The 23,501-nt window shown below is 41.7% G+C and overlaps 1 protein-coding gene across 1 annotated transcript; it reads right to left on the reverse strand.

Annotated features, from left to right (window-relative positions):
- LOC118208972 (coxsackievirus and adenovirus receptor homolog) lies at positions 1-23,441 on the reverse strand. Its single transcript, XM_035383989.1, has 7 exons — positions 20,676-23,441; positions 8,805-8,974; positions 4,229-4,433; positions 2,858-3,013; positions 2,167-2,289; positions 1,214-1,349; positions 1-700 (listed from the first exon to the last, which is right to left on the reverse strand). The coding sequence occupies exons 1-7, from the start codon at positions 20,725-20,727 to the stop codon at positions 433-435; spliced, it is 1,110 nt and encodes a 369-aa protein (XP_035239880.1). The 5' UTR covers positions 20,728-23,441; the 3' UTR covers positions 1-432.
- Between the last annotated feature and the right edge of the window lie 60 nt (positions 23,442-23,501).

Here is a 23,501-nt window from a genome sequence, read left to right on the forward strand (position 1 = left end):
TTGAAAACATTGAAGCTAATGTTAAAAAGCACCTACGGATCAGGAAGATAATCTTAAAAAAAGTTTAAGAGAATGGATATGAGGAGGCTCTTGTTTTCATTGGCATTGTGCGTAGACCAGTCTGGTGCCCATACCAACAGGAATTCATCATACAGGCAATTAAAACAACAGTATTCACAGTTCTGAAAAGATCTCTACAGACCAATAAAAAATCAGTCATGCTTTATGTCACTATACTTTAAAATACAGGTGCCCTACGTACAAGAAGATGGCATTCGCCATTCAGTCATGAATTCTACTACTGTGTTGTCAGACAGAGGATGTGTCTTCAGTACCATTTTGACGCTGCGGCGCAGCGTTCAGTCTAACCGAAGCACGACCTGGTTGGCTGGACGCAGGTTGACGCGTACAGCGCAGTCCCGTTTTCCCCAATTAAACGATGGAGCCGTCCCTTCTCTGGGCGGGGGTCGCGACGGGGACCGCCTCCGCGAGGCTGGGGTTCGGCCCCGTCGCCCCGGCCGCAGGGGCGTGACCGGGCGGCCGCTCGCGCTCCTCGGTGGAGACCTTGTCGTACTGGGGCTTGGGGGCGTACTCGTGCAGGTTGGAGGGGGACAGCGAGCCCAGGGAGGAGCGATGGCTGCCCGCGCTGGTCACGCTCCGCGCCACCGACACCCGGCTCCTCGGAGGAGGAACGTCCTCCCTACGCGCCCAGAGAAGGAGAGAGAGAGAGGGAGGGAGGGAGGGAGAGGGAGAGAGAGAGAGAGGGAAGGAGGGAAAGGGAGAGAGAGTTTACTTTTACACACACGTTTATTGGCAAATTATTTAGTTAAATTTGATTGTTCATGATCCACAATAAATTGAGTGCTACGCTAGGTAAAAAAAAGACAATCAATTAACTACAGGCATTCCCACATCTCCTTACCAAAGTCAACAAGCATCCAAAAAGACAAAAAGTTTTTCTTTAAGCTGATTTTAAGCTCCACACTGACGCTGCAAAAGAAACGGGTCGATTTTTACTGCAGTAAAATTAGTCAAAATCCATTCATCCATTCAGCCTTAACTTAAGACTGGTTGTGCCCTACATGTCTACCTTTAAGACATGCGTCTTTCCCCTCCCTCTCTATCTCCATCTCTATCCCCCTGTCTTTCTATCTCTGGCTCTTTTTCGCGCTCTTCCTCCTTACCCCTCTCCTACGTGGTCTCCCTCTCGTACCTGATCTCGTACGCGGTTTCCTTCTCGTACTTCCTGTTGCGGGCACGGCAGCAGCAGAAGAGGACGATGGCGGTGAGGATGAGTGACAGCAGGACCCCGATGACCGCGCCGGCGATGACGCCGGCCATGTTCCGGGCTAAAGGGGGGGGGGAGAAGGCACCTTACCGAATCAGCACTCACGGCAAATGCAATTACCCTGCTTTCAGTATCTCAACCCTTTCTTTCATCAAAACCACATCTGTGATTGGTCGAACCTGCTAAGAGAGATGAAGCTTGTCTAAATTAATTTGACGGTTGTGATTTATTTTTACAGCATAAATACGATTTGTACAGTGTAAAGTTTTAATAAAGGACCTAATTTTTTAACCAGTGCTGTTTATTGGCATTTTGACACGTTTTTAATGCACACGGTCCTTAAAAAAATGGTTAGATTTATTTCTGTACCTGGGACAAGTAGGAAAGAAGAACACTGACCGGGCCAGTAGAAAAAATCCCTAACATCAAGCCCTGTCTGCATTCTGGATTTAGCAGTAAAGGTAAGAATACTGGCTGTTTGCGCTAATAGAAGGGAAGGAGGAGATGAAGTCGTGCGGGAGGTGCACAGTGACTATCAGTGGGAAGCAGGAGGTGCACAGTGACTATCAGTGGAAAGCAGGAGGTGCACAGTGACTATCAGTGGAAAGCAGGAGGAGCACAGTGACTATCAGTGGAAAGCAGGAGGTGCACAGTGACTATCAGTGGAAAGCAGGAGGTGCACAGTGACTATCAGTGGAAAGCAGGAGGTGCACAGTGACTATCAGTGGAAAGCAGGAGGTGCACAGTGACTATCAGTGGAAAGCAGGAGGTGCACAGTGACTATCAGTGGAAAGCAGGAGGTGCACAGTGAAAACCGGTAGAGCGCCGTAGGATGCTGAGTGATGACTGGCAGAAGACAGACGGCGGGCGGTACTAACAGGGCGTGATGCGCAGGTGGAGGACGCACTCGTCCGCGCCGACGCGGTTCTTGGCCGTACAGCGGTACGTTCCGGAAGCGCCGGCGGACACGTTCTTTATGGTCATGACGCCGCTGACGGGATCTGCACGGGACGGTACGGCCGTTAGAGTTAGACCGGACGCAGAGCGCTCGCACGACCTCCCCCCAGCACAGCCGTTACTCACGACTCCATTTACAGCACCTCACCTCAAAGCTGAGACTCATTCCATCTGCCTGTTTCTCATTTAACACAATCCAGCGCTGCCATATTGTTTATTGTACACAGACAAATTGCGGAATACTGAAATTGTATACTGAAATTATTTTTTCTTGCACGACAAATTTTAGAAAATATAAATCTATAACAATATAAAAAAATAAATATATAAAAAATATATTTTAAAATATTCTTATACTTTTTAATATCAGTCATCTCTGGGTAAGGCTCTGCGCGAAGCAGATCTGGGTCAAATTTGTTTTGGGTTCCAATACTTTTCTATGCTTTTTCTGAGCTTGTCTGGTGTATTAAAACCTATGAAATGCTCTCAAAAAGTGCAAACCCCGCCTTCTGGTCCTATTGGCAGGCTCAGTTTCACCAGGCAAGATCAACACAGCACGGAAAAGTATTTGAATCTGAAAGAAATAGGTGTTTGACCCAGGTCTGGTCTTACCTAGCACGGTGCTGGTGGGTGGCAGTGTGCCGTCGCTGGTCTTCTCCCAGGTGTACTGCAGGGGGTGGGTGCCCTCGGACGACGCACACCTCAGGACCAGGTCCTCCCCTTCCCGGGACAGGCCCTCCTTAAAACAGTGAGGTTTGGACGGCCTGACTGTGGGGAGGGAGAGGGAGTAACCAAAATGTGTAAGATGTTAATGCTCCCGTACGGTATGTTCAAGGACTGAATTTACATATGAGTGAAAGCCAGAGACAGGAAGAGGAGCAGCAGGCAGTGTGTGACATCAGGCCCAAACACTGCAGCCCGTAGACTGGGTCTGTATAACGCACAGCCAGAGAGCGGCAGCCCTCCGCCCCCAGAGCGGCAGCCCTCCGCCCCCAGCGCTGCCAGGGCTGTTTGCTTTGGCCGCTGTCAAAACAACGGAGGGGGCTGAAGCTTAGCAGCAAAAACACGAGGATTAACGCTGGTCTGCCCGTCTTTTGAAACCGCCCGTAGTAATCAGAGTGCAGGAAACGCAGGCGCTGAAAAAATCCAGAGAAGCATAAACGTGACGCGGGCAGTGGACGGGGGGGCAGAAAGGGTTGACCGCAGCGACAGGCCGCCACCGCCCTGCGCGAACAGCGTTTCCCCGGCGATAGACGGGTGAGCTGATGTCTGGAGCAGGGCTGTGTGGCTCTGTGACCGAGTTCAGGGCACATGAAAGCAGATTTCAATCTCCCACCGCTTCCAGGATTGACTAGGAAATCTGAAAGGAGGTTTGTGCATCGATCTAAATCTGGTGCGTGATGTCAGTTCCACACGAGGCATCTCACAGTGTTCAGACAAAAAATAAGAAAGAGAAGACTGCATGATAGTCCGCCCAATCACATGCAGCAGCAGCCACCAGGCGTGATCTCAGACCAACTGCCGACAATCTCTCAATTGACTAAATTTTACCAACGTTGTAGCATTAGTATTTTATACATTTAGTGATTTCTATTTTGTGTTGTATATGTGTGTTTTAAAAGCCCAACCAAGGGACAAGTATTGGAAAATAACATATGCAATAAATGCTGTGATACAAGGCATTGGATTCTAATCTTGTAATTATCTCTGTTTAAATGCATCTGTCAAATAAACATTAAATGAATAAAATAAATAAATAAATCTCTGCGTTGCCGTCAGTGTGCGAAAATCAGGGCAGGTTCGTCCAGCAGGGAGGCGCCCAATGCTTGGGCAGAAGTCAACGCCTTTCTCCACACTCTCACAAATGTGTCACGTTATGTGTCAAGTCATCGGGTTCGTACAAACTAGCCATTTCCGCAGCAAGCACACTTCCGCATTACGTTGGTACACGGCCATGTTCTGTAACGTGATACCGTCACCCACCCATCACAGAGAGGAAGATCTTCCTGCTGCCGATGCCGGGGGCCTTCTTCACCTTGCACTGATACGTCCCCGTGTCAGAAACCTCCAGCCGGGTCAGGTTGACCGAGGCGTCTCCGTCTTTCGGGAGGGCGGAGCTGAAGTGCATCCGCCCCTTCGTGGCGGGGTAGTAGTCTTCGTAAACCCTGCCGCCTGAGTACAGGAGTATCTGCCAATGACAGGGCACGGTTGCAGTTACCACGCAAAACATCAGAAACGAATCACCTGGACAATGTGACACTCAAAAACACAAACAAGCAAGAAGTCTGGAGAAATGACCACAAGACACACAGAAACTAAAGGTTTGAACAATACCACAGCACACGCATGTAAAACACGCATGAACAAGCATTCAGAAAATTTTTATTTACTACATAAACACAGAAATAAACTCTGATACAGTTACTGTATAGCGACACACAGAAGAAAATGCTTGTAATTCTGCACAGTAATTAAAAACAAGCACCAGAACACCAAGGTACATGACAAGACAGCTTATTATGGTGGAAGTGATCAACCCTAGCATCCACAGCTTCATTATCCTGCTAAACTCCTTCAGCAAGCCAGTGGCATGACTCCCTTATCTCTGCAGGAGAACAGAGAGCTACTGTTGGCTTCAGGGGACATGTGTCATGCAATCAGACAGTTATTCCACAGGTCAATAACCCCCCCTGAGTCCATGTCCCACTCACTTCTCCTCACCTCGATAGAAGCTGTACACCTGTCACTGAATGTGCACCTGAGATACAGACTGAACTGGGGCAGACCGCAGACAGTACGGAACAGCAGTGACATCAACGACACAGCCGAAGAGCTCGCTATGACTGTAGGGGTGTTCCGGTTCTACCTCTAAATGTGTACTTTAACTGGCTACTCATTTTACCGATTCACCCCATTGAAATGAATGGGCATGCCTTTCCAAATTACATCTGAATAAAAGTAAAAAAAAACAACTAAATAAACCATAGGCTATGACAAGATGAGAAAGGAAGTGACATACAGAGTGACAGTGTTTTAAAACGGCTCAGGCTGTTTAGGACACGCGTGACACGAGAACCCAAGATTAGAACGAACTTGTCATTCCCATGAATTAGATGGCATGACATGGAGATGAATGAGACAACCACACATTTCCTCTCCACTGATGGCTCACAATGCAACACTTCCTAACTTCTGAGAAGCACTACCTCTGCCAGACAGAAAATACACTTTTTTGATCCTGCCCCAGCATTCGGGAATGCTGGGGCAGAATAAGTTTGTAATGTGAATAGTATGCACTTGCTAATTTATATATATTTACTTCCATTAACAGTGCTATATATATATTTCTACAATACACCACGGCATCATTGCCTACATCCAAGGGTACCATCAGCCACTGGGTGCAAGATGTGCCACTGTCAAAAAATAGAATAAATAGGCCTAACTAATAAATATTTATTTATTATTTTCTTATTTGTCTCTCTTATTTCTCTCTCAGCAAAGAAGTAAAAAAAATAAATAAAAATGCAAAAGTTGAGTACAGTGGTTTGAATTATCCAAATAGACTTACAGGTATACAGATTATTCAAACCACTTCAATCTAGACATTTTTTTTTTTTTTTTTACATCTTTGCCAAAATGTAAGATAGATTTTAAAAGTTCTCTACACTACTTAGACATCAAAGCCACTCCTTTTCATCCTTATAATCTCCTACAAGACTACTGCAAAGTAATGAATGAATAAACAGGCTGCATCACTCCTGAAACTTCTCAACAGCAGAGGGCTTTCAGACAAAATCTGTGAAACTCCCTGTAGGCTATATCTGATACTGATGCGGGCACATGTGATCACGAGCGTGCCTTTAAGCACTGAAGCGCTCAAACCTCCCACTTCTTTCATTGTTTTGCCAAAGTCTTTATTTCACTGTAAATATTTCATCACTGTAACACCAGCTGCTGGAAGAAAAAAAAAGTTCTACTGAATTCCTGCCTCCTGAGCCTTCCTACAACCTCGCTTGACCGTGAGACACGTTTTACCCAACGACAATCCCTCAGATGAATGAGATCAGTGTGAATGATGAGATTTGAAAATGTCAAATATACCTTATTTGGAAATAAATTGACTATGATATGAGTATAACTACCAAGGGGACTACTGAAAAAGCAGGGATAGGAATCTTTTTAAAAAGTTCTATCACACATCAAACGGTATTGAAAAACAAGGTGTCTGAAACAAGGAAATCAATGATTGATGACGATGGTTCCAACAGCCTAAAAAGGAAAACTGAAATTCCAAACAAAATTGTCACAATTCACATCTTCCCTTCAGAAATACAGATGCTTAAAAAAAGGCTATACAGCAGCAGCAACAAATGCACACCAGCTGTTGAAACAAAGCTATACAAACTATCTGACATAAGAGTTGGCTCTCTGCAAGCCAATCATTCATTGTAACAACAGTAGAAGCAGTCTGAATGGTTCTGTAGCAAGAGTTTGCTTAAACACAATAGGTCTCCACTAAGAGCAAAGCCAACTCTGATTCTAAGAAGCTTCCGGCACCATGTGGAAACAGTAGTTAAACCAACCAGTCCCAACGTGACCAACGCTGCACTTTACAGCGAGAGGAAAGGAACCAGAGCACAGGTCTACACCGTCCCAGAGAGCTCATTTTAAGACTGCAGTCTGCTCAAAGACCTGAGCTGATTCCTGATTCAGGCTGGATCAGGCTGTGTGGGATCTGACAGTGATGTTTTCTTTCAGAGCCAGGCTTTTCCCTGCACTTGCTTGAGCATGAGTTCTAATATCAGAGCCGAACTGGACAAAACGTTAAAAGTCCAGAAGACACAGAGAGTGATCCCATTCTTCTGCAATCAAGGTTCCCGGTCCCTTCCACTGTGTAAGACATCCAATGGAAAAAGCTGACACCAGCATGAACGCACGACATTGAGACAAACCGGAACTGTACCTGGAACCCAGGCGACTCTAAGGATCCCAACATGCAGCCACATGACACCAGCAAAGCTTCCAGAAATACAACATGAAAACCTGAGCATGAAAGCAAAACTACCGCCAATTCTGCAAAACCTGGCAAGGCTAACACCCACTGCCAGGCTAACAGCCACAGCAAGCTGTGGCCAGGCCAGAACTCGATGGACTTTATATGCTCAAACTGTAAAATGTTGCCAGAGGTCACACAAAAAAAAAGCTTGTGTGTAGTGAGGACATTATTGTGTTAATGACTGGAAGAAAAGGGTCCTAAATTAACAGGATGTGTTTCAGAATTCTCAACAGATCTCAGTAAGAAAAACAGGACTTGTAGCCATTCCATCTTCACCTGCTTCATCATAGCTGCTCATATCAAAAATGTGGTTCAGTCGAGGATGACTTCTGGAACCCTCTCACATCACATGGAGGGTCCCTGCAGGGTCTGGCCTGCTTCAATGGGGCGGTGATGATAACATCACGCTGACCCAGTTTTGGTGAAGGCCGGAGCAGACACTCTTTGGGAAGGAGTGCAGACACGCAGGCAGCGCCGGGCTCGCCCGCGAGTGCCAAGGGCCGCTCACAAACACGAATAACTGGCAAACAATTAGGGGAGACCGTTGCCAAAACCGTTACAAACCCAGCACAGCCAGGACTTAATGACGGTTCACTGTCACTCTAGACTCCTTTGTTGGGCTAACAGGGGAAATACAAGCCACATGACCCTATTCGGGAGCAGGACAATGAAGGAGAACATCCAATCTTATCAGCTTTTCTCACACGCCGGCTAGAAGCCGTATGGTCAGAGTCCTCTCCGATAAACCCACACAAGAGAGGAAGGATCCGGACCGAGAGGAACCGCATTCACCTCACATTACTGACTGGGTTAAGTGGGGGGTCAAAGGTCAAGGCACCTGGATTCACACTGCGGTTATAGTCCCCAAAAGTGACAATTGATTGCCTTCTTAATATTCCTTTCTAGTTTTTAACGCAATTATAACCATTAAATTGTAATAAACATGGTTGGATTTTTGTGACCTGTTCAGCAGACAAGGACTTCACTGGACTTAAGGTTTTTGTTACACAACTAACACTCAGTTAACCCCACCCACTGAAAACCTGGCATCTGGCCAAGGGGGAAAGCAAGCCAATTTTGGCACAGGATTTTATACTTTTTTCTTTTTTTTTTTGTTGTTGCAAGAATCATTTAAAAATATTTCTTGGCCATTTGTGAATGCAAAAAAGTATTAAAACAACAAATCAGCAAAGAATTCAGATTTCAGCTTCCTGGGTCTTTAAGTGGAGGTGTAAGACTGGTAGCTTCAACAGGTTTCCATACAAAGTCGCAAGCAAAACAAACCATGCTCATGGTACGCAAAAGAACACACGAAAACAACTCACTAATCAAACAAATTATAAGATAATGTCTTAAATTTTTAAATAATTTTTTTAACTTTTGGCTGCAGAAGGGGTATCAGAGCCCTGTTGCTACATAACAGCTGGTGGCACAAAGGGCTGGTCATGAAACACTCCTGTACAGTTCCTCAGAAACGGCAGTGCTGTTGACGCAACTCACAACTTTGTCTAAATTCTGGCTGTCTGAGGCCATTAGGGTCCACTCAATGTCCAGGTGCCCAGAGTCTTCAGGGGCCAGCGTGAAGTCACAGTCCAGAGTTACGCTGTCCCCGCTGGCTTTCAATATCGACCTGGGTCCAGTCGAGGTGATCTGCAGTCCGTACGCCATGCCTAGAAAATGGAAGAACAGTACATCATACATCAGAATACTCAATGTGTGGAATAGCCTGCCGGATCACGTAGTAGAGGCAGGCCTGATACAGTGTTAGATGCTATCTAGTCTGTAGGTAATCAGAGCACTAATTTAGCTAGGAAAATGGCGAGCATTGTTGGGCTGAATGGCCTGTTCTCATCATTATATTATGTTATCCAGCTCAATTCTATAAAGATTAGAATCTCAGAAAATGTTCGCTGTAGGCCAAGATTACAGGTGTCCAATCTTAACCGAAAAGATTGTGTGTGGGTGCAGGCCTTCGATCTAGCCCAGCCTTAAAATACATGTATATGGCTCAAATGATCCAGGCCATGGTTGAAGACCATCAGCTGATTGGCGGAATCACGTGCTTTAATGTTGAACTGCAACAAAACTGATGCCCACAGGTTTGGAAACCCCAGTCCAAGCTTGTCTCCTACCAAATAGTATTTTATGAGTTGCCAGTAGGAGGATTTGGTCACGCTGGTCCGCCAGCGAGACACCCCTGGTGGGGAGATGCGGCAGTTCGCGGCAGTGTAGTATAATGGCTAAGGAGTTGGTCTTGTAACCTAAAGGTCGCAGGTTAGATTCCCTGCTAGGACACTGCCGTTGTACCCTTGAGCAAGGTACTTAACCTATGTTGCTCCAGTATAAATCCAGCTGTATAATTGGAGACAATGTAAGTTGCTCTGGATAAGAGCGTCTGCTAAATGCCTGTAATGTAAATGTAATGAATGGATCGTTGGTTGCCGAATGGAGAGACACACAATACATGCAATCAAATAAACCAACATCTTCACCCTTCCCCCTCTCAGGTTCCGGGTGAAAACAATAAACTAAAACAAAAAAATTTCAGTAACAAAGACAAAATAAAGTAAAACAGAGCAACAGCTATTTTCAGTTCCCTGCTTGTGGCTCCTCCTACTTTTGAGTGGTGGTTCACTTTCTCTGTATTGTGTGCTCAGATAAACAAAACTGAAACCAAAATGAGGCCAAGTTACAACAAACAATATTGGCTACCTTAGCTCAGACAAATAAACAAGCTCTATTCCAAAGTAATGCTACCCAATGTTTCATAAATTATTTAATGTAACTTGACACCTAACATACAAGAAAAGCTAGTTTCATTTTAACTGAACTTGAATTAAGTTATCAAGGTAACTAGCCATGCAGCTGGTATAATGAAGCTGTATAACTAAGTAGCCAGCCGGCTGTATCAATGAAACAAACGTGGCTATGTAGCTGGCTACGCCATGTTTTTGTTAGTCTAAAGGTTTACAACTTTAGTCTGAGGTTTTATGGCCTACCTTATAGGCTAACATTAGTCATGTAACTATCGGTATCATAAAATTATATTATGCAGGGTTTGCATGTGAAATGAGAGAGAATGCATTTAAATGAAATATAAATGAGTTTCCTACAAATATAATACCGCTATAAAAGCAACATTTTTAATTTTTGGCAAATTATCATTAGTTTGCAAGTAAGCTGGGTTCCATTCCACACAGAACTACAATGGCGACGACAAAGTTTTTACAACATCCTTTTTCCTGTGTATTAGTGTTCAACAATTGGCTACTTTTATCAAATTTTGTAATTGGCCGAACCAGGTAAATGTCCAATGGGGAAAATTATTATGGTACAGGAGCATTTGTGATCGGCAGGAGAAAGAAGTTGGAAAAAATGCAATAATTACATCTTTGACATATTTCCTTCAGCACAAATCAGAGTGAACGCACAGTTGCTCTGAATTGAACACACTAATGAATACTCTAACAGCATTAAAAAGGTTGATGCTTAAATCACAATGGTGAGACGTGATCTGCGGAAGTACCTGGCCGCAGGAAGATGTCACGCGCTTTAGGAGACCTGACATGCATTGATGAGCCATCAATTAAACATCTTCTCCTCCGGTCGCCAAGCAGACAGCTGCCAGGCTTCATATGAGGGATGGAGGGAGAGAGGGAGGGAGGGAGGGAGGGATGGAGGTAAGGAGGGAGCAGCCTGGGCTGTGTCCTACGTGTTGTGCCTTTCATTACTCTGGCATTCCACGCCCACACTGCGGTGGCTAAACCCTAATCTGCGAAGCGAGAGCCCGTCCAAGTTTAGATTGCGGTTATTCTTTGGAATTCCGGCGACCGAGGGGGATCGCAGCCGTTGTTAATGAATCCAATCCAATTTGGGGCGAGTAGGAACAATAAGCCACTGATTTTATTTCATCTGATGGAGCACAGTGTACTCCTAAAATAAAATGGTGGGTTGATGCAGCTTTTTGTGAGATATGGACTCCATGGGGAGAGGCAACTTCTCAGCTATAGACTGTGCAGATGCACAAAAAAACTATGTCACAGAATACAATGTGTGACAGAAAAGACAACACCACATATCTATGCAGGTAGAGAATCTTGTTTTCATATGTACCCTTGATGCACAGATTTCACCGCAGAAGAAAATATGTTATTGTGGAAAGAATATCAGTTAAAACCCAATATCATGTAGGCCTATTTCTCCATCCTGAATGTAAGCAATCTAAAACCAATACCTATTTCCATTACAACGAAAGGCCTGGCCTGTTTGTTTATATTCCCTGGACAACAAAGATTAGTTTAGGTCACGCTGCACATTTTATAAGCTGGGTACAGGCCTTGTGTGTTCACAGCTGAAGATGGATGAAATTGTGTGTTCATGCAATAAATCAGAAAAACAAATAATCTAAGCACTCAAGCCACATAGGCATTCACAGCCACATTTTGTTTTTCCTGCGTAGAGAAATCCACAGCATGCACCAAAGCAAAATTTGAAAGCACATATGACAAAAGGTGGAAAAAAGGAAAATGGTTCAATGCAAACAATGTGGGATGACCGAAAGCACTAGCTCAATGATGGGGGGCACCAAAGACCCATTTCATGCCAGGAAAAAATAACATATTCATGTATTTGTGATGTAACAATGTAGCGTATAGTGTAATTATAATGCCCCTTGATTAAACCAACACCTCAGGTGACAAACGTCAGTGAGCATATTAAGAAGGAAACAGAAGATTTCAGACCGTGCAGTTTGATTCAGGGGTGGGGGATATGACAATATTAGATCGTGAAGGATTAAAATGTCTCCACAATCTGCCTTTCCAGAGAGATCGGGAGTATCAGGCTACAATGAAATTGCACATTCTATCAGTTGCACTGACAACGCTCATAGGCTACAAGGCATCCAACGTTGTTTTCTCAGCCAAACCTAAAATCAATTTTTTCAGTACTTCCGCGATTTTTTTCTGTGCCGGCAAATAAGTCAGAGGTGGTCCAGCGCTAGTTTTTGGTTGCTAAGAGGACGTGTATCGACCACCCCGTATAGGGGTAAACGTCCCTATTAAGCCCACGTACCATATAAACCCACTTGCAACTGAGTCAAATAAAAAAAAACTACATCATCATTTTTTGCTGTGTGATGTTTTTTCAAATGAAGCTGCTTGTTACGTAAATGACACTTTTTATTGTAAGTCAATCACATTTATTGATATTGAGTTATCGAAGCACATGTGTGGCATGTGCCTGCTGATCCCAGAAGAAGTTGCAAAAAAACTTAGGTGATTTTGGTACCCTCAGAAAATAACATTTTTTGTATATTTCTACTCCTGTTTTTGGAAAGTACTCACTTGTTATCAAAATTTAAGTGATTAGTGTTTTGAATGAGACATATGTTAGAATATTACCTGAATTAGAAATATTGTGTCTTTTGAAATCAAAATATGAGTTTTAGCACGCTAGCAAACAGACCACATGCTGCATCAATACAGTAGCTACATAGTATGGTTCATTGCAATGACATAAAGCATGATAAGCATGTATAGTTTATATTTTTGTATGCAGTTTATATTATTATACTGTTAAATAGACAATAAATGTGTATGTTTATCTTTATTTATTTTTTAATCAACATTTTTACCTGGTGGGCTTAAAGGGGACTCTAGCAAAAAAATCACACTGACTGAGGTGGATGTAAATGAGTATAGCGAATTACTTCTCTACATGATCAATTTATACTTTTCATATTATGTTAGTGCACCATATATAGATTTATTTCATATAGTTGTTTTTTAATGTCATGTGAGTAGAATAAAATATTCTGTCTTTTAATCATAAATTCACTGATGTTCCCTTTAAGCCCACCTGTTCCCATTAAGCCCACTTTACTGTATTTCAATGGGGATTTTCTCCCTTTTGACCTTTGAACCATTTTCCTCCCTAATTTTGACCTCACCTGATGAATCAGCTCCATAATTCAGATAATTAATACCCACATTTAAATATCAGTGATATTGCATAGGTAAATTCATTCTGGATAGGCCTGTGTTCTATCTTAACATTAGCAATAATTTTTTAATCTTTACTTTTCAGATGAGTTTTAGTTTAAGATGACTAAAACACAAAAGAACTACAGTTCATGCCCACGCATGATAGAAGCGCAAGTTCATCCACTGCAAAGCAGGGCTGTAGGGACCTGGACCATTCTATTTGCGCAATCATGAGGTCACTGAAAATCTACAAAAACAAGATGAAAGCCATGAACGACTTGTTAGCGTAAGACAAAGACAACCACAACGTGGGCAAAAGATTGAAACAAACAAATAAAATAAAGCTTAGACCACCCTATAACCTATGTTATGTTACACTACTAAGATGGAGCATGGAGAAAATGATAGCCTTACTAAAACGATACAATCACCTCAAAGAGCATAGGCCTACGTTTAGTCTAGGAGAAAGTAGAAATTGCAGAAATGTTGACATCTTTCTTGTTTATTTTGTTTAAGTTATAGGCTAATGATACATGAGCTTCAATATGTTATGACTGATGTCTCCTCATAATGAACTATATGTTTTAATGTTACTCCACAATGAACTGAATGGTTTTAAAATGTGTTTTTACAATGTTTTCAAACTACTATCCTAAATGTGATTAACATTAGAAAAGTTATTGTTTAATTGTAAATCCTGAAATTGACTTATTTACTATCCTTAGAACATTAGTATTGAACCTGAAATTGTTTTTCGTTCAGTCAGTCGGTCTTCAGAAATCTTCATAAAAACACCTGCACTTTCAACCGGCTGACTGGACCAGAAATTTTGGCCAATTTCAAATGCCAACAGCACACCATAAGATAGAGATACAGACAAAATGACAACACATATTGAAAGATGAAGTATTGAAGAGTAATTTCCACTATAGTTTTGATTTTGTTCGTAAATAGTTTTTTGGCTACATTCCAAAGAAGACATGTTGTAAGTTTAGCTTTTTCTGTGTTGACAACACAGCAGAAAGGCTGGTCATGCCTATTTCAAATGCCATTTACAGGCCATAGGATAGGAGTGGAGACAAAATGAAAATAGCTATTGAGAGCTAAGAGATTACAGATTTGAATAGAACAAGTTTGTATTGTTAAGATTTTTTAAATATTTATTTATTTATCAACAAATCATGAAGTGGGCTTATTTGGAACACCCATGGGCTTAAAGGGTACGTTAGGTACCCATTAAGCCCATGCCAGACTTTTGACATATTTTGACAAATTAAACAATAAAAACATTAGAAATTGGTATAAATGAATTATTGACACTTCAAATGAGAGATTAGACTTTCATTTTAACTAAAATGTTCTCACTTAAATTGGGGCAGTATATATTAAAAATGTCTGAAAAGCGGATTTGGTGGGCTTAATAGGGACGTTTACCCTAAATGAATGGAACTTGACATAAATTTGCTAGCATCCTGTAGAAGTGTCCTGTCTTCCGTATTCGAGATTAATATGAGAAATGGTGGTTGCTATCAGCACGTCTAGGAATCCGTACATATTCACAGTTGTAAGCCAAGTCGCAGGATGCAAAATAGCCGTTAGGAAAGCAGTTTGAAATTATTAAGCAACGTCTGCGCCATTGCTTTTAATGGGTCGTGATGAGAGGAGCCTAATTCCGAGTGTGTTGCTTGTCTTAAAGTTGATACTGTAAATAAGACTGTATTAATATAACTACATGTAGCCTATATGGAGTTGGTTTTTTACATTTAGAAAGTTTATTATGTGTACTTTTTTTACTGGACTTACATTTTAATAGATAAAAATGTCCAGTTCTCTCTAATAAATATGAAGTAAATACACTACCGGTTAAGGTGGTCGATACACGTCCCCCCCCCTCGGGTGGTTGATAATAGGTGCTCTCACTCTAGCTAGCTATATAGTACAGGTGCGCCGTGGGTCTGGACGGTTTCGTGCTTGTTTATTTGACAACATTAATTGTTAATACTTTGCAGAATTGCACTTGATTAAAATCTGGTACTTTGGCCCAAATGGTCTCTGTTATTCTTTTTCTTTTAGGTTTTGTTCCCTTGAAAGGCAATATTTTCTTAAATGGGGGTATTAGTTTGACTGCACTGTTCATTCACTTGCAAAATAGTCTTAAATACCAACATGAAAAAGAATTGTTATTATATTGTGGATCGTGATCACGCCTGAAAAAATTGTGATATGATATTTTTTCCATATCACCCACCCCTAGTTTGATTTTGTCTTGTGTCCCAGTAACTAATAATTTTACTTTTGCTGAGAATGGTTTGGCATTGATTTGCCATTCAAAATGTTACATACTTACTGCTTAGGTGTGATTGAAAATATTGAGATTAAAACAAATGTATTAATTTTATCATTAGTGTTGTTATTTAGAAATTAGGCCCCAGCAATGACTGGTGGAATATACCTCATACGCGTTCTCTTTCGTACCAAAGTAGACAAACAGGTTATATAAAGTAACGCCAAAGCCATCAAACTCAAACTGCAAATGAGAGGAGAATAACCAGATGCATAAAGAGACACTCATTTCACTGGAGAACAGCTGTGTGGAACAGCAATGAGAAAAATCTGGTATCAGACCTGGATCAAATACATATTTGTTTTGGATTCAAATGCTTTTCTACACTTTACTGATCTTGTCTGGTGTACTGGAACCAATGAAATACTCTCAAAAATAAATTGCAAACCCCGCCTTCTGGTCATATTGGCAAGCTCAAGTACACCAGGCAAGATCAATAGAGCACAGAAAAGTATCTGAATCCAAAACAAATACGTATTTGACCCAGGTCTGCCTGGTAAACATCTAGCAATGGTGAAGTGCCCACACGCACATACATACAAAACAGACAGAGCAAACAGCCTCGTTTCAGTCACCTCAGCACGCAGATCTTCGGTATTCCCATTGCTAAAATATTTTTGAATTCATCGTCTGTCAGACATACATCCAAAAAAAAATAAAAATAAATAAAAAACCTTCTCCGGTCTCAGTTGTACTCAGTTTGTCGTTTTTCCCATTTCCTCACACACGATATGGAGCCCCCTGGGCATCCATTTGACGTACATGGAACATCGCTGTGGTGTCTGTGGGGTAGCCTATCTCCAGAGCTGAATGAGAGTTTTTAAGAAGTCTCTTCCAGATGTTGTCTCCACAGGTCTGCACACCTCACTCATTGTGGTCATTTAGGGTGAGTTAGAGGACAGTGGTCTTGGTCAAGATTGGCAGATACCTTATGTGGCTGTCCACTGGACTTTGACGGGAGACCCAAGATCGATGAACCTATTTTGACTTAATCAGCTCATCTGCTCCTCTACAGGACCGGCACAGCTGTCGGCTCCCACTGCTGAGAGGCAGAGCTTTCTCTGGCCCTACAGCTCAGAAAACCCACAATGCATTGTTCTTTTAAAAGAAATCTGACTTCACCCTGAAAATGCAATAAGAAGCCATTCAATTGTGACACCGCATCAAATCAGAAGACAAACTATGTGAATATAGTTATGAAAGATCCCCAAGCATTGACACGTTATCTGTTTAATCTGAAACTCAAGAGTGTGCAAGAGAGAAGCATGCGTGTGTCGTGTAAGGAAGACTACAGGGGGTTACTGGGTCAAAGCTCTGCCCTACATCTTAGCAACATAACTCACTTTATTCAGAGGTTTGGATGTGGGAGGACAGTCTAACCGCACCATGGTACATTGAAGAATTAGATCTTGGATGCAGGAAATTAACTCATTACAGTGGCAGCCAGCTAAAAGGGTCTCAGAATTCTTAGAACTAGCCTGTCGAGCCTCTTCAGATGGTGAAATTCAAGTGCCCGCAACAGGGCATTGTTCTTCAGCGACAATCAAAACAATCCTTATAAAAGCAGAAGTGCCTGAGTCACTAACGTATTTGCCCTCATTTTGATCTCCCACTGATAGCACAACTCATTATGTAAAGTGTGGCTGTTTTCTGGCCTTGACACTGACAACTCCGCTCCGGGCTTCGGTGACAGGTTCCTCTGAGCCCAAAGCAAAAAAAAAAAAAACCCTAAAAAACTCAGTACTCACTGTCCTAAAATCCTTCTTCAAATGAAACTTCTTTGAATGTGTTGGGTCACAGAATAAAGCCAAAACCTGTAAAGCCACTTCAGGAGCAAACATCAACAGGTTGCATTTTGTTGCAAAATGGAAAAATCTGAATGCGGCCGATATTTAGACATTGAGATTTTATCCACGGGTCAGTTAGGCAATTTCATGTTGTGACGCAGTGCACACAAGCCGTTTGGAATCTCCACGACTCCGGGAGGATCTGAGGTCCCCTCACTAAATATGGCCCTCTCCTTACTAAACAGCTGGGTGGATTCTCAGGAGAAGAACAGCAGCCTATGTGCCTAGAGAGCAAACTCATTTGTATTAAAGCCTGAGCAGGCAAGAGAGAGGGAGAGAGAGAGCGGCAGTGCAAAAAAAAAGGATATTAAAAATCGTAGTCAAGGAACACCTCCCCTCCCTGCTTCTGCCCTTGCCCCAACCTTACAGAACGAATTTCAGTTCTGGGACGCTACATGTTAAATGAGCAACAGGCCGTGAATACAAATTTGCATCATTGCAGCCATCAGAGTTCAGCGGCAGCCAACTGCCCATTAATCAGCAACCGCATCGTAATGGAACGCAATCAAGGGTCCTTAATGGCCCATTTGTTTTCCAAATTGAAGACGAAATAAATGGAATGCGGGCAGGCCCCCGAATCAGCAGCTTGCAGCTCCGGTGCATGGGCCCCGGGGGGTGCAGCGGCCCTGGGGTGCAGTGTGAGGCGCAGCAGCAGAATGCTAAAATGTACGCTAGGCTCCGGGCCTTGCATATTCATGCCCCCTGTCCTCATCGTAAGATCGCAGAGGACAACGTGTCATTTTAGACTGTGATTGGAATTCTGCGTGTTCTTGCTTTGTTTCCAAAGGACAAAGCTTGTGGGGGTGGAGGGGGGGAGGGATTGTGGGGTGTTGGGCTGGAAGGAAGGAAATCACCACGCTCAATCACAGGTGCTGCATACTGCAAAAGCCAGGTTTACACAAGCCCAATGTATTAGGCTGCAGTGTCATTACGGTATTGAACAACAATGGCTTCTAAAAGGGAACCCTTTATATTAAGTTGACGTTATACCAGTGCAACCAAACCTATTTATTTGAATGTGTTTGTGACTGGGTTGAGCTCAATTCCATTTCAATTGAGAAATTAACTGTAATTCAATTCACATGAATGTCTCATAGAAAATCTTGGGCATTTTCAATCCGTGAACAGAATTTCAATTCCTGAACTGAGGAAATGGAATCACTCTAATCCTGTTGTGTGACAACATAATGAACATATAGTGCGTTGTTATACTGGTTGTATAAGAACAGAAACTTCTATAGGTGTATAATAAATTCTATTTTGTAAATTATTCTTTACATAAAGTTTGTACATTAGATTTATGTGAATAATAGGCTATGCAAAGTCTGAACTTAAACAAAGGTCTTGTTTGGCTATTCCTATTGCTGTTGCATGATAGTATTTATATTTTGTCAATCGTGTAGGTGTAGGAACACAATTATTTGTGCCCTTAACTGTTGCAGTTGATTAAACGAAAATTAACTGAACTTATAAAACGAAAATTCCTATCCTGACATATTTATATGTATTGCTATTCATGTGTAATTGCTGCCATAGTGGCTATTAATCTGGGGAAATGAATTATTACACCATAAAACATTCAGTTCGATTATTCCCAATGAAAAGTACAATCAATCACCTGAGAATAACAGGACGCTATGCTACAGTGGAGAGACGGGAGGTTTGGCTAATAAGGTCATGGACAAGGACTAGACGACTTTATAAATGACGTTGTGCTTGTCAACTTCAACCTGGCACGTTCGGTGTTAGCTTACTCGAGTCAGTGCATACATGGGTGCATAGATCCAGAAGTTGACATGGATGGATTTCTCGCTACACCCTCCCAGCTGTCCACACCCTGAACTACGGAGATTTAGGCAGTCGTTCGAGCCAGTTCAGGAGCACACTGACGTAATAATGACCGGCCAACAAGACGACTATGAAATAAGTATACCATAATTATCGCTAGCCTACCAAGCTTACAGAAGCACACGCAGTGACCTAACGTATGGTCCATGACGGTGATGGGCAGTCTCGGGCAGAAACGATTTGTTTATAGTCACAGATAAACAACGGGATTCTTTTTTAACAGCTCTACGAAACTGCCCCAGTAAAGGTTTTTTTCATTTCATTGCTTCGGCTAATAACTGATTAGCGCACAATCGCATTAACAATGGGAATAAAACCCCTTCACTCCCAAGACCCCGCAGAAGCGCTTTTTCTAAGCCCCACTACAAACACACGGAACTACACATAAAATAAAGAAAAGCAACGCAAAAATCACTCCATTACCTTTCATTTTATACACCATTCATTATGTACCTGAGACCATGTCACATAACCACTTTATTGAACGATGTTTTAAACGTCATAGGAAACACTCGGGCACATTAAAACAATCAAGTTATTAGTATTTATTCTTACACTATTCATAGCGTGCACATAGCTGTGTCGCTCAACATTGCAAAACATAGTTAATTCGTAAATTCGCAATGCATTCAATTTCAGTTATTTTTCTTACCGCAGTTACCAGACCTGGTCTATTCTGGCTGCACTCGGTTAAGAATAACTGTACTAACGTTGGCAATCATTATGCCATTACAAGTTAGAAGATCATCTGGATTTATGCGATTGGACAAATAATATTACCATAAAACAATACTGAAACGCAATGTATAGGTACAGCTCTATAACTAAAAGTCAAACAGATGATTAATCCACCGTTTTGCGCACGACTGTTACTGCTGATCCAAGTAACGACGAGTACACACCACTGTTCAAATGAAGATTATACGATTCAATTCACTGCTGTGTAAAAATCCACATACCTGCGTTATTTCTAGCTTTCTACTTCGGTGTAGCAATAATGTTAGCTATAACGGTCTCTGAAAAACGCTCTGGCTTGGTGGGGGGATTTAGGTGACATTGATGCCGAAATTGAACAGTGAACCGTAGTTTCAACATGACAGCTCGAACTTAGCTAACGTTAGCTAGACTACTTAGGTGCTAGACTACTTAACCATTAAAACTAGCTCGCTGTCTTGTTTTAATATCTGACTTCGTTCGAAACTTTAATGAGCTAGTCGTTCTACAGTAACTAAATGTTTGATAGCGTCGCAAATTCACGACCACATCTCTACCGTGCACCGTTAGCTAGCAAGCTAAAGATAATGAGAACAGCAGCAAAACCAAAAAATTGTATTAATGAACAACTTACCAGGAAGTATAATTCCCAATAAAAGATACAAAAATGCATGCAAATCCATCATTCCACGTTAAAAAAACGTATAGATCCTTTCTAACGGGTCAAACAACAAACTTGTTTGAGCCCGCGCCACAGTCCCCTCGTTTGCTAATCTGGGTCTCTCCAGGTCTCAGCATCAGCAGGTGGATTTGGGAGCTGGTTCCTAAGCATGCAATTTCCGGAGGTTTTGGCGCCTCCCGTTATGTGCTATGCATTCTATATATCCTACTAGCCTATTAGGATATTGATACAGGTTTTCGTTCACTTTAAAATAAAATAGCCTACATTACAAATGCGAAACTGGAAAACAGCTATAATTACACTTTACAATCATTGCAGTCACTCTAGACTGTTGTTTACCAATCAGTCTCCACGCCCAGTAATAGCAGCCTATAGCTCCTATATTTCGTAAAATATAATAATCCCGTATCTACCCATCTTTTCATATGAGAAATAACCACTACTACCAACAACAAAGACTCCCACGAGTTGGCACACTACCACATTTAGCTGTGATCATTTACAGTAGCCTATTTCAGCTCAACATAGCGTAAATGATCATGCTTTGGACTACTATCAGAGTCCCACCGGGAAAAAGATAAAAACAGCTGATTTAAATGAGACCTGAATTTAAACGAGAAATTAGGCTATCTATTTGCGGTCATATTTTTCTTCTTCGAGGGAAATGATAGACCACTCCAAAATAATTTCACGCTGGTCCCTAAACTCTAATCAAGAAGTTCCACTCCGTTGAATTCGGAGAACCTCTATGGGAACTGTTACCACAGCAACAGAGGAACCGTGCGACCATAGGAATGCCAGCTATGGTGCCTGCAGTATCAGCATCCCAAATAGCACAGCACAGTATACTGAGAATATATTTCAAGAAGTGCTCTTCTGTGATAGACAACACAAAACAATTGATGAGAAATCCATCATTAGCAGACAAATAGCCAATTTTATGTGGTGTGTGAACCACAAAGCTTAGGCTGTATGGCCCATATTGTTGGTAGGGGCCTATAGCCTGCAGCACAAAACACAAATAATATCACAAACATAATTTTGACCAGACAAATTCACACCAATAAAAAGGTAACTAAATATGTTTGACAGTTGAACCTTTAAAACTGTATTTGCAACCTGAAATAGACCATGTTTTTGCAAAGACCAATGTTATCATTTTTCAAAAAACACCATGCTGTAGACAGCTCATTATATTTAATATTTTCAGTAGAGGCTGTGAACTCGTTAAGACGTGTCCTCTCTGTTTATGATAATTAGAACACTTGATCATGCCCATCAACACTTACATTCAAGTCATATATACAGTATTATTTAATGGAAAGATACTTCATGTCATTAATGCTTTGGGCTTGCAAATCTTTTACTTGCACAGATTTCCCTCTCTCGCCACATCTTACATCTTTTGTCAGTAGCGCAACGTTTTGAATTTTGTTTAAACCAGCATCCAGGCTGTACTACTGTTTAACTGCCCACTGTCCATTGGAATGGAAGGGAGGGTCTGCATCAACACGTTCTCCTTCCCTCCAACTAATTACTCAATTGTCATGAGAATTTGAAAAGTACAATACTGATGATCACTGTGATAAATAACCCCTAATCGGCTATGTTGTGTGGGGAACAGTAAATAGGTAATTTCTTACGGAGAAAAACCTTCAAAGATCCTACATTAAGGGCATGTATTAACATATCCCATGACTATATTTAACACTATATTTTGGGAAAACATCCACACATCCATGCAGTTTTAGTAAATATTCTTTTCTTAGCCATTACATACAGAAGTAGTGTTGAGTATACCAGGAATACATATACAGATAACAAACCATATAACGGTATAAGCACTATATTACAATGGGAGGCAAGAAAATTACTGTGGTCAGCAGCTTTTGGCACTTGCTTATATAACGCCTGGCAACACAGAACAAAATAGAAATAAAAATTTAAGAACTCTCAGAAAACAAGACTATAGAAAATCAGGCTGCAGTAGCCATATACTCAGTGGTTTCAGTGACAAGTGCAAGAAAATACAATGAAAAAATACAAAAATTCATCCATAACAATCGGTCACTAGGAGACAAAAAGCACTCCTTATTAAACGTAGAAGCAGTTAAGCTACAGTGGCTGGGCTTGCTGAATAGTCAAGTATTAAATCAAAAAATAAATAATTAAAAATTATTAATCTTTAAAACAGGACATTCAATATTAATTAAATAACAATTAAAGATTATTAGTCTTTAAAACAGAACATTCAATATTAATTGTGAAAGTATCTCCAAGCTTCAATATTCTTAAAATCATTCCTATTTTTTTCCAGTTTCAAAGTAAATTTAATCATCATAATTGTTCTTATTACATAAGACAATGGAATATGATGGCTTAAATAAAATGGGAAACAAAGTCTTAGATTCTAGATTTAACTTAAATAACATTGTAAAAGGAGATGTCCTCCAGGGTGGCACAGTGGTGCAGTGGGTACCACTGTCACCTCACAGCAAGAAGGTCCTGGGTATCGTATCCCAGCCTGGGCCTTTCTGTGTGGAGTTTGCTTGTTCTCCCCGTGTGAGTTTCCTCCAGGTATTCCGGTTTCCTCCCCCAGTCCAAAGACATGCAGGTTAGGCTAATTGTAGTGGCAGTGTAGTACAATGGGTAAGGAACTGGGCTTGTAAACCTGTATCCAGCTGTATAAATGGATGCAATGTAAATGCTATGTAAAAAAAAAAAAAAGAAAAAAGTTGTGTATGTCACACTGGATAAAAGCATCTGCTAAATGCCTGT

The sequence above is a fragment of the Anguilla anguilla genome, chromosome 12 (assembly GCF_013347855.1).
Source record: "Anguilla anguilla isolate fAngAng1 chromosome 12, fAngAng1.pri, whole genome shotgun sequence".
Classification (NCBI taxonomy): Eukaryota; Metazoa; Chordata; class Actinopteri; order Anguilliformes; family Anguillidae; genus Anguilla; species Anguilla anguilla.